This window comes from Primulina huaijiensis, unplaced genomic scaffold (assembly GCF_012295235.1).
Source record: "Primulina huaijiensis isolate GDHJ02 unplaced genomic scaffold, ASM1229523v2 scaffold25037, whole genome shotgun sequence".
NCBI classification, from domain to species: Eukaryota; Viridiplantae; Streptophyta; class Magnoliopsida; order Lamiales; family Gesneriaceae; genus Primulina; species Primulina huaijiensis.
This window is the reverse complement of record NW_027356117.1, coordinates 219,700-231,400: the sequence shown is the minus strand read 5'-3', so window position 1 is coordinate 231,400 and position 11,701 is coordinate 219,700. Positions and strand designations below refer to the sequence as shown.

General features: G+C 35.5%; 2 protein-coding genes across 4 annotated transcripts; both read left to right on the top strand.

The window, feature by feature from the left end:
• Positions 1 to 664: 664 nt before the first annotated feature.
• Positions 665 to 1,956, top strand: LOC140967443 (uncharacterized). Its single transcript, XM_073427969.1, has 3 exons — positions 665 to 855; positions 1,401 to 1,466; positions 1,551 to 1,956. Exons 1-3 carry the CDS (start codon positions 756 to 758, stop codon positions 1,844 to 1,846), a joined length of 462 nt encoding a protein of 153 aa, XP_073284070.1. The 5' UTR covers positions 665 to 755; the 3' UTR covers positions 1,847 to 1,956.
• A 5,151-nt stretch (positions 1,957 to 7,107) lies between these two features.
• On the top strand, positions 7,108 to 11,427 carry LOC140967417 (subtilisin-like protease SBT5.3). Of its 3 annotated transcripts, none has more exons than XM_073427928.1 (11): positions 7,108 to 7,355; positions 7,474 to 7,583; positions 7,685 to 7,782; positions 7,871 to 8,035; positions 9,022 to 9,130; positions 9,231 to 9,765; positions 9,854 to 9,951; positions 10,037 to 10,279; positions 10,375 to 10,489; positions 10,562 to 10,775; positions 10,859 to 11,427. In XM_073427928.1, exons 1-11 carry the CDS (start codon positions 7,269 to 7,271, stop codon positions 11,392 to 11,394), a joined length of 2,310 nt encoding a protein of 769 aa, XP_073284029.1. In that variant the 5' UTR covers positions 7,108 to 7,268; the 3' UTR covers positions 11,395 to 11,427. The 3 variants fall into 3 exon arrangements, with proteins under 3 accessions (XP_073284029.1, XP_073284028.1, XP_073284030.1); XM_073427927.1 differs by having other exon boundaries at positions 7,110 to 7,355; positions 10,037 to 10,282; XM_073427929.1 differs by lacking the exon at positions 7,108 to 7,355 and having other exon boundaries at positions 7,468 to 7,583; positions 7,685 to 7,775; positions 10,037 to 10,282.
• Positions 11,428 to 11,701: the final 274 nt, after the last annotated feature.

The following is an 11,701-nucleotide window of genomic DNA, read 5'->3' as shown; positions in this document are numbered from 1 at the left end:
AAGTCACCAGTTACCACTTTTTCGATGGGAAATAAAAAGTGATGAAGAAATTAATGCGTAAAGAATGTTCAAAGGCAACCAACATCTATATAATTACAAATCTTGGAATATTATTGATACGTCACACATTAATTTTACATCGATTAATTTAATTTCCAGTGAGAAATGTTGGAAGAAAATGTGGAATAAGAATTATTTTCGGCATCTTTTGATTCTTTTTTGTCAAACATATGAACATTATTTTATTTCTTCGACATATCCCTCGTCATATTTATACCTCTAATTATCCTGAGTTACGAGCAAGGAGGAAGAGTAATTTTCAAGGCCAAGAAATGGGGAAAAGATGTAAAGCTCAATCTACCGGGAAAATGTCTAAGCATGAAAAGAAACAACCACTAAGTAAATTGATCAAAATTTTAGGGTCTTAAAGTTTACGTCACAAATTCTACCAACTTCAAGTATCTCGTTCATGAACTTTCTTGAAACAGTATATCCTTCCTTCTCTGCATCTCATCCAACTCGACAAGTTCTATCCTTTATACAGATTGAAGATCATGCATATCAAGAAATTAAAACATCATCGATTTGTCGTTTGATTCATCGAGTTTCAGTATTCCTTCTGCAGAGGTTTCACCTGATTTACAAGTCCAGCCTCACGAATCTTTTAACCACGTATTGGAAGATTCAGAACTAGGCAGCCAGAAGAATGTGGATACTTACTCATCGGAGTATGGAGATTTCTTAAGGCCATTAGAATGTTTCTGGACGCTGCGGTTCCAGGGTCTTTGAAGGCGGCTGCTCTTTCTGAAGGAACCGAGCGTAGAGTTTCGGAGGAGGAGCCCTCTACTTACTCTGGTGAATTTTTCTTGTTTTTCTGTTGCATATGAATCTGTGTTTGATTGGAAGATATTTGATGTTGGGTTTAAATATTTGAAATGGTCTGGTTCTGATAATGAAAATGAGTTCTCTAGGTTACCAGTTCTTTCAGGAACAGAGAAAATGAGAGTAGAAAGTATAATTCAGTATTATGAGATTCTTTTCGTGCACACGATATCCGTGATTTATAATATGAGGATAATAAACTGAAAGATTTGGACAACAGACCGAGTATAATTTTAGTTTATGTAGAACCCGAGTCAAACATCGGATGAAACAAAATATAAAAACTATAAATTTATTATCCTATCGATCAAGTGATGAGAACAAGAGGGTGTCGCTTATTATATTGGTGGTAGATACAACAGAACTCAGGTGTTATTATTTCTTTTGAAAACTGACTGTGTCCAATGATGCAGAGAGGCTTTTAAACTATTATCTTCTTTGGTTAACAAATTTGCTAACATTCTGCTGAATTCATTATCTTTGTTGTCAATTGTTGATTTAATGATTTCAAATGCAAGGGACATCCACTTCTGCTCGGACGCATCTGGATCTCTTGGAACAACTCACTTATAGTGTGGAACAAGGTTTTAATTTGCCTTCTTTATAAAACATAGGGAACATATTATGGCATTGCCTCGCAATTCTAGCTTCATCTGTTCATTGACCAGGATACGAGAGCAACGGCAGCTGGGCAAACCCAACTATACGCGAACAACTTGCTAATTTGTTTGGAGAACTGGATGATGATTTTACGATCCCGTTAGGCAAGAATCTTAAGGAAGTGACTCCAAAGTTCTTAACTACTTCACAAAAGAGAAACATCAGAAGACAATCATATATGGACCAAGTGTCTCAGAGGAATGACTCTGCCTTCTTCGCCACCATAGGTGCTTTTGTTGTCTTTCCACCTCTTGTTATATTAGGAGTAGCTATTGCAACTGGTTATGTGCAACTTTTTCCGTGACAAATTGTATAGAGAAATCACTTTTACTTGCATCAATATGAGATAGTTTACGTTATTTTTATTCATGATGTAGAAAATTGTTGGTTTCAAGGTTTTTTTTTGTCTGTAAAGTTTCAGGGGAGTGAAAATTATTTTGTGTTAGAATGAAGGAAATCAAGTGCACCGTTCCTACTAAATTGTGTTGTTTTCTCGTTTATTAAAATTTCTTCGACACAAAATTTTCCATAAGCATTTCAAGTGTCAAAAATACAGTTCCACGACTACGAGGTTTACATTTCAAGAAAATGAGCAATTATCATTATAATAAATTTTTTTTGAATATATTAACATTATAATATTTTGGATGTCATATATGTATTTTTAAAATTTTTGGGCAATATTATCATTGTCATCTCATTGTACCAAACTTTTTCTATGAAATTGAAATTTAAGTTAAACTGGAAAAAGAATTAGTAACTTAATTTACTAAATCCGAGATAAAAACTGAAATCGAACCTAAGCATAGGGTTCAATATGTATAGAGTTTTGATTAGATTTTGATTTTAAAAGAGAAACATAAATAAACCATAATATATTCAATAAGAAAAATTACAATTTTGGTCATGTAAATTTATTTTTTACCATCTTGGTTATTTATGTTTTTAATTAAATTTCAGTTTTATTTAGTATGTTTTATTTTTCAAATACAATTTTAGTCATTTTTTCGATATGACAATGACATGACATCAATTCATTGCTGACTTGGTGACAATGTTTCACTGATTAAAAAAGATTACAATTGAAAAAATTGAAATATATATAACTAAAACTGAAATTTGACAATACAAACAATCAAAATGCAAATAAGTGAACGTACAATTTTAGTATAACGTTTATCAATCGTGTCTACCTCTGTGTGTACCACTGAAGTGATACTTACCTATGAGACGTAATGAAACATATCAAAATTGTACATCCAATACCAAATTTTCCATTTCCTTGTTCAATGATAGTTAAACTGAAATCGTCTAAAACTAATTGAAGCAGTATATATTCATAACAATTTCTCAACCCATAAAATGGATCATTAAACAAGTAATTGGCCTTTCATATTTTTGTGAATTACATAACTAATTGCATCATGCCATAAATATTATTACTTTTTGTACTTGAACCAGTCGATCGAACGTTAATTAAACAATTAGATAATTGACGGTGTCGTTAATTAAACAAAATCTTTGAATACACTGTGTAATTAATTGAAATTCACTTCATATGTATTCTCCATTAATTGGCATGATGGTTTAGACACATTGGAATACCAAGTTGTGAGTCCTCCAGGATTGTGGTGACATGATTCCTCCACGATTCAATTCGAAGAAAACCAAGTGTTTGGGGACATAAATTCTAATGATTGGGCACAAAGTTTCCGTAATTTAGTTCTTTGATTATATATTATGTACTCTAAATTTGGAGTTTTTTAGGTGTTGATCAATCAGCGGCAAGAAAAGGACTAGGTGGAGGTGGTGGGAGAGGGAACCGACGCAGTGAAGCTGACGCGGTCGTTGTTGAGGAAGAAGGTAGCGCATGCAGAGCTGGAGAGCGTCAGCGAGGCCAAGAAAGAACCACCCAAGCTTGAAGCCGTAACCCACAACCGCTGTCGATGGCTGGGTGGTACTCGCCTCCTCCTCCTCATAATGGTCATCCATTGCCGAATTTCTGAAGTGATCGGCCCAAGCCATGCTCCCTTATTCAACATCATGTGACGTTTTTAATATATGCACCAAAGTTCAGTTTCTTAGTAACCGAATGCTAGATTTATATATGAATTTATAAATTATATATACCACTGGAAGTTTGGTTTATTCTAATAATAGGTGATTACACCATTTTAGTCCCCTTCGCCTAGTGCTGGTTACGTGATATGGACGACCAACAAAAATGAAATTAGCCCACCGCGTTGTTAATGAGCCTCATATATCGCAATTGTATGCAGTTTCATCTATTCAGGTGGACTTTTCCTCTCCTCGTTGAGGACAAGGGGAGCTCGAACCATAAATAAGTCCAAACAATTTACATAGAATTTATTGGGATGGTCAATAACAAAAGTTTAAATTAAGATGGGAGGAAATAGAATTCAGGAGAATCATCTCAACAATCAAAATGGATTTGAAACAACGTATTTTAATTCTTTGTTTAAAGAATATTCAATCTGAATGCACCCCTAACTCTATCTACAAATTATAGGAAAAAGGGGCCTTGTTTTGTGTGGATTCAACACAAAATCCGACTTTCTTAAAATAAAAAATTTAACAGTTCGAATCTGATGTAGAACAAAAAACCAATTAATTTGGGAAAAAAATCATTAAAAAGATTGGAGGAAATAAAATCAAAGGAGAAAAATATATCTTTTACTATTATTATTAAGTTTTCTCATAATAGACCCAAAAGATTTATATCATATAATCTGTTTTTATAATTAAATATGTTAATAAAGTGTCAAATTTCTAATACAATCCCTGTATCTATTACTATTATAGATAGAAAGTGGAAGGATGCCAAAAAGAATAGACGTTGCTTTAAAAGAAAAAAAGGAATATATATATATATATTGAGGAATGGATTCCTGTTGCTATTAGGTTTGACCTTTTTTCCAAATCCCATCTTTTCACTACGCCACATATGTCAAAACAAAGGTGGACGTACATTTTAAGTAGATTGCGCATGATGTCAGTTGCAAGTGCGTATACTTGCTAAAAGCCCATCCACTCCAGCCTTTTTACTTTTATTTCTTTCTAAAATCCCATCAACTTCGTCCTGAGCAACACTTACTCCAATTAGAACTTGTGCTCTCTAATATTCTTAAACAAACCTGTTGTTCTTTCGACCCAACAGAAAGAAAGTCAAACTATTAATTGATACCTCCACATATATAAATGCAGCGTGACAACATGAAAAGAAACCTGTTGTTCTTTTCATGTTGTCTCGTTAACCAGATAAACTGTTAGTCGGAGAAAATTTTAGTAGATAAATCAAACACATTAACATTATTCAAACGTTCACTTACTCCATCAATTAGAAGGTGTGCTCTCTAATATTCTTAAACAAACCTGTTGTTCTTTCGACCCAACAGAAAGAAAGTCAAACTATTAATTGATACCTCCACATATATAAATGTAGCGTGACAACGTGAAAAGGGGGGGAGGGGGGGGGGGGGGTTCCCCATGCATTAAAGCTTATTAGTTTAATCTACAGCACATATCGAGTCGGCAATTCTTGCCAGTTCAACTGGATCGTAGAGCATTTAATAATTCGAGCGAGTTTCAATAATGGCTTGGATGGTAGAACGACTACTATGTAATATTAAAGGGCTATATAACCGATATAGTGTCAGTGAGTGGGTTGTGTGTGTATATTATATATGTATACAGGCATATGCAAGACTGTTATGTAATTAGAGATTTAACACGATCTCGGGATCATCCCGTCCTAATTAAATTCTTGTGTGATCTTATCCGTCTTTATGCACCCGCTGATCTTCCATGTGACCATATTTATTATTTCATATATATAATTTAGATTCAATACCATGCAGGAAATGAGTTTGATATGTTAAATAATCAAGCCATATAATTTCTAGGCTTCTGGATTTCGATTCTCTTTGTTGGGTTTCGACTAAATTATTTTAAGCACGATGGGAATAATAATAATAAAAAAGAACAAGTAGTGTATGGAAAGAGCCCAAGTGGGAACTGGATTTCAAGGAGTTGACTCGAATTTGTGGGTGCAATTCTTAAAATGATGCGTGGAGATTGATTGGAGTCCAAAACCAATTAAATTCAAAATCGAAAAGTTTGAATCTTTGAGTGCAATAGGGGTCCCCCTCGCACGCAAAACAACCATAAGCAGCTCTAAGCATGGAGGACTCTCTCCAGGATGGCTACATGCTATTTGTCAATTAACATTGAGGAAAAGTTGTTTCCAACATATATATTTCTAAATTCAATCATCGCAAAAACTTGATCAATAACCATGAATTTTTGGATCTGTTTGTCGATGAATATTCAAGTTTAGTTTTCAGTTTATCGGTTAGCTGCAAATGGTGGGTTAAGTATGGATATCCAGTGGTCCTTATACAATTGAAAATGAAACTTCATAATTTAGCTCGGTGCATTTCTTTCGCATGAAGCATGCCAATGAATGGGTGGGCTGGCTGAGTACCACCCACCACTCCAGCCCCAATAAAGCGTATGGTATAGCGCCACCCTAATCTAAAACGATACACAATTTAATTTTGGGCATGGAAGTGACGTAACCCAACAAATAAAAGAAATTTCAAGTTATCTTTAGGCAGGGCATCACCTTTAACGGTGTATCTAATGATATATATATTTGATCAATAAATTTCACGCGTATTGTTAAATGTTCATCTTTAAATGGAACATTGAGTACTGCTCTAAGAGTAACATCTCATTTCCCACCAAACTACATAAGCTTGCCATGTTAAAATTATTTAGCCATGTTTATTAGATGAAAACTACAAGTGCACTCCACTTAGACTCTTAGCTGCTACAATTTGTCACTTTTCATTTCATTGACAAAACTATGCTAAAAACAATCCTAATTTCGATGTTTTGAGTTATATCTTAAAATCTCTACGATTTTTGTGTCGTAAAAATTTATTAGTTTACACTAAGGTATAGTTTGGTACAATAGATAATAGATGGATTGATAAATAATCATCCTTATCCCACGTTTGGTACCTTTTTAGATTATCATGAGCCCGCGATAAATAATTTTATACAAGGATAAANATATGATAATTATATAAATGAACTCGAGATAATTGTATAAATGATTTTTTTTAAATCTCAATAAAATTATTAATATCACTCGATTAACCTTAAAAATTGATATTTGACTTGAATCACAAAATCAATGACTCAATTATCATATTATTTAATATATAAAATAAAATTAGGTAAAAATAAATAAATCATGCAAGCACTGTCGGCGCATGAATAGATAAGAAATATGAACTCAAGCAACAATTTTGAAAATATAAAATTTATTATGATAAGGTTAATTTTGTCATTACAATCTAATATATAAATTTAATCACTCTTATTAAAATCATATCAAACATTAAATATAATATCCTACATTTTATTTATCATTAACTTATCTTTATATTATATATCACATGTTTATCCTATCATTTATGTATCAAATTATGCCTAAAAGTACATCTTATTACATTCACACTAGCTTTTCCACATTGAAGGGACAACCTCACCCACAAAGAACTTTTAAATAGTTAATGCACACCAACACTGGAGTATCTATACTATTTCTTTAGTTGGCAAGAAGGGGAGGGTGGAAGCTTGGATTTCGAAAAAAAAAGAACTTGAAAAAAGAAGCTTTAGTTTAGGAAGTTAGAGCAATGAAATGCCACAATATTTTTTCCACTCTTTATCTCCTCTCACTTTTTTTATCACTATTGCTTAGACCCACATTTGCCAACAAAAAGGTAAGCATTTATTTCTAGCTCCAATTTTTTCATTCATAATTAGTAGTTGCTAATAACAATACACTAGCATAAGTTCAAGCATAATTTGATTTTATTTTTCTTGATTTTGTGTATATAGTCATATGTGGTGTACTTAGGAGCTCATTCCCATGGAGCAGAAGCGACATCCACCGACTATGATAGAGTAACACAGTCTCATTATGAGTTTCTTGGATCATATTTGGGCAGGTAAGTTAAGGTTAACTTGTGAAAATTTAAGGGAAATTCTATCTAATAAACTTCATTTTCTTGACATAATATCTTATCTCCTTCCTTGTGTTTCACCACAGTTGTGAGAGGGCCAAAAGTGCCATTATCTACTCTTACACCAAACACATTAATGGATTCGCAGCATATCTCAGAGAGGAAGAGGCAACCCAAGTATCAAGTGATTGTGATTTTTTAATGCTCTTATCTTCAATTTATAAGGGCAAGTAAGAGTATTTAGCATATCATATATATTGCTCTCTTTGCAGAGCATCCAGACGTTGTATCGGTGTTTTTGAATCAAGGCAGGAAATTGCACACAACCAGATCATGGGATTTTATGGGCCTTGAAGAAAATGGTGAAATAAGCTCTAGTTCGATATGGAAGAAGTCTAGACTTGGGGAAGATGCCATCATAGGAAATCTTGATACTGGTTGGATTTCTATCTTCTGCTTCGTTTTATTTTTCTTGATATATGTGAAGATCTTAATTATTATTATGTTTACGAAATAGTATTCTGAATTATAATTATTCAATACAATTCTCCTCTATCTTCCTTTCTGTAGTTTTTGTTTGGTTATGCTAGTATTTTGTTATTTTTCGCCATCCTTATCTGAAACTCGAGGAAGACAAACTGGATATAACCTCCCTTGCACCTGGATCATTGTTTCCCTAGATAATAATAATGAAAACAAATGTGGCTGGCCCCAGTGCCTAAGATCACTAATTTAACATGGAGCCTGGCCCTAAGGGACGAGTACAAATAATTCCATTTTGCAACAGCCTAGCTCCTCCTCCTATTGCATATGCTAAACTTAACTCATTGCCGTTGATTTTTCTAACCGGCTACTTGGACTGGGGGACAAAAGCAAATCTTGTTAATTAAAATAGTCAATGTTGACCTCGTAATTTGATTAAAAGGGTTGCTATCAGAAAAGCCAGTGTACTAAGGAATCTTTTTCCTCCTACTGCATCATGGTATTGCATGATGCGCGCCGTATCTTTAGCTGTACAGACTTCAATAGAGTGAGTACACCTCATGCATATCACCACAGAGCCCATGCAGAATATTTTACTTCGAAGTTTCAAATTGAACTTTTCGCAGCTAATGAGCACTATTATTAAGAAAGAAACTTTTCGATTCGTTTTGTAGAAGTGTGAGTCCAATAAGTAAGATTACTGAGGAAATAGTTCAAAGTTTAAGACTATATCTGCAGTCACGCCTAAAAATTCTTGCAATTTTTACGTTTGTTCCGAACAACGAATGTCTCTGCTTGTTCTTCAAGTTTCGGTGTTTCCAGTTAACTAGAAAAATAAGATGCACAAAGTAACGTGAACAAAAGGATTGCGAAATGCTTTTTTTTCCTATAACAAATGTTGATATGAAACTTCAAAATTAAATTTACTCGATCAAACCAGGTGCATGGCCAGAATCAAAGAGCTTTAGTGATGATGGATTAGGACCTGTTCCATCAAAGTGGAAAGGAACTTGCCAACGTGGCTTGGATCCCAGCTTTCGCTGCAACAGGTGTCATTGTTATTTGTGCTAATCTTGTAACTTCGCTCCAATAAAAATAACATTGAAATGAGAAAAAGAATACCTGAAAGCATTATTTGTCTGCGTGAAGGAAGCTCATTGGCGCCAGATACTTCAACAAAGGATATGCTGCAGCCGTAGGGCCCCTAAACTCAACATTCAAGACACCTCGAGACATGGAAGGCCACGGATCACACACATTATCAACCGCCGGTGGTAATTTTGTGGCTGGAGCAAATGTTTTTGGGTACGGAAATGGAACAGCAAAGGGCGGATCACCGAGAGCCAGAGTGGCAGCTTACAAGGTATGCTGGCCACCTGTTGCAGGAAATGAATGCTTCGATGCAGATATCTTGGCTGCCTTTGATACAGCCATCCATGATGGAGTAGATGTGCTATCTGTATCTCTGGGAGGAGATCCTGCACCATTTTATAATGACAGTGTTGCTATTGGGTCGTTTCATGCTGTAAAACACGGCATCACTGTCATTTGTTCGGCTGGTAACTCGGGGCCTGGTGCCGGTACAGTTTCAAATGTTGCACCGTGGCAGATTACAGTAGGTGCAAGCACCATGGACCGCCAGTTTCCTAGTTATGTTTTCCTTGGAAACAATATGAGCTTCAGAGTGGGTGATTCTTCTGAGATGCTAGTTGAAGATAGATTTTTTGATTGATTTAAATGTAAAATCACATCAGATTATTTCTGTTTTTCAGGGAGAGAGTCTTTCAACTAAATCACTGCCGAAAAATAAGTTCTTCCCGATAATTTCTGCTGCATTCGCCAATGCTGCTAATGTGTCTGCTGAACAGGCGTAAGAGCACAAAAATGTCTATTTTACTCTTGTTGGAGAGTGTTTTTATTGATAATTGAACGTAAAATCATTTACATTGATCTAGGATTCTTTGTAAAGCTGGAACTCTGGACCCGAAAAAAGTGAAGGGGAAAATCCTGGTCTGTCTACGAGGAGATAATGCGAGGGTCGACAAAGGACAGCAAGCGGCCTTGGCTGGAGCAGTGGGAATGGTTTTAGCCAACAATCAGGCTTCTGGTTATGAAATTATTGCTGATCCTCATGTCCTACCCGCTTCACATATTAATTATGTAGATGGGCTTGCTGTTTTTTCTTACGTTAATTCCACGTGGTTAGCACCAATCGGCTTAATCAAGATCCAATATCGCCTTTTTTTTTTAATTTGTAGTGATTAAAATGAACATTTAGCAACTCTTACCGCAGGTCTGGTGTGGCTTCTATCACCCGACCCCAGACTCAATTAGGTACAAAACCAGCTCCATCCATGGCTGCCTTTTCGTCCAAGGGCCCTAACACCATCATACCAGAAATTCTAAAGGTTTTTTTGACAGCAAACTTATTCACTTCCCTTCCATAGATAAAGGTGTGATACATTTTTGTGTTGTTTCAGCCTGATATCACCGCTCCAGGAGTGAGTGTCATAGCCGCCTACACGGAAGCTCAGGGACCAACAAATCAAGATTTCGATAAACGACGCGTCAAGTTCAATTCAGTGTCAGGAACTTCAATGTCGTGCCCTCATGTTTCTGGGGTTGTCGGCCTCTTGAAAACCCTCAATCCAAATTGGAGCCCTGCAGCTATAAAATCCGCCATCATGACTACCGGTAACAACTGAAACAAAATACACGAACAAAATTGGTTTTTATCAAAATTAATCTCATTAACTTTCTTTGGCCATTCCCGGCAGCAAGAACGGCTGACAACACAATGAAGCCTCTGACAAATGCATCCCATTTCAAGGCTACGCCATTCAGCTACGGAGGAGGTCATGTTAACCCTAACAGAGCAACGGACCCTGGACTGGTATATGATCTCGGACTCAGTGACTACTTGGATTTCATGTGTGCCCTTGGCTACAATAAAACTCAACTCCGGTTGTTTTCTGATAAACCATATACGTGCTCGAATACTACCAATATCACCAACTTGAACTACCCTTCAATCACAGTACCTAAACTCAATGGTTCAGTAACAGTAACTAGAAGAGTCAAGAACGTGGGCTCACCAGCAACTTACAAAGCTCGTATCCGCAGCCCCCGTGGAATATCGGTCCAAGTTAAACCGGATATTTTGACGTTTGAGACACTTGGTGAGGAAAAAAACTTCCAGGTTGTTTTGAAGGCTAAAGAAGCCAGTGTATCTGGGAATTATGTATTCGGACAGCTGATATGGTCTGATGGTAAGCATTATGTAAGGAGTCCAATTGTCGTCAATAAACTATAGGATTTATCAACACATTTAAATCTCTACTTGGAATTTTTCTTTTTGGGAAATTTAATTGAAGTTGAGGCAATTGTTCTTTAATAGTTGTTCAGTACTGAATTTCTGTTTCTTGTTCAATAGCCCATTTCCTCTATGTTACGCAAGTGAAGATATCAATTAAGTTAATGAAATGTGACCCAGAACTTTTGTTAAACTCAAAATTTGTTCGAAAATTGCAAACGCAAATATTATTTTCTTTGGGCAAGTGTCTCATAAGAAGCTTCCATAGAAGTTAACAAGAGTCTAACGAGAAGTCAAAGGGAATTTG

Coding starts and splice junctions, on each gene's coding strand:
- LOC140967443 (XM_073427969.1), top strand. CDS start 756: ATGTTTCTGGACGCTGCGGTTCCAGGGTCTTTGAAGGCGGCTGCTCTT. Junction 856..1,400: donor GGAGCCCTCTACTTACTCTG/GTGAATTTTTCT, acceptor TTCAAATGCAAG/GGACATCCACTTCTGCTCGG. Junction 1,467..1,550: donor CACTTATAGTGTGGAACAAG/GTTTTAATTTGC, acceptor TTCATTGACCAG/GATACGAGAGCAACGGCAGC.
- LOC140967417 (XM_073427927.1), top strand. CDS start 7,269: ATGAAATGCCACAATATTTTTTCCACTCTTTATCTCCTCTCACTTTTT. Junction 7,356..7,473: donor CCACATTTGCCAACAAAAAG/GTAAGCATTTAT, acceptor TTGTGTATATAG/TCATATGTGGTGTACTTAGG. Junction 8,036..9,021: donor CATAGGAAATCTTGATACTG/GTTGGATTTCTA, acceptor CGATCAAACCAG/GTGCATGGCCAGAATCAAAG.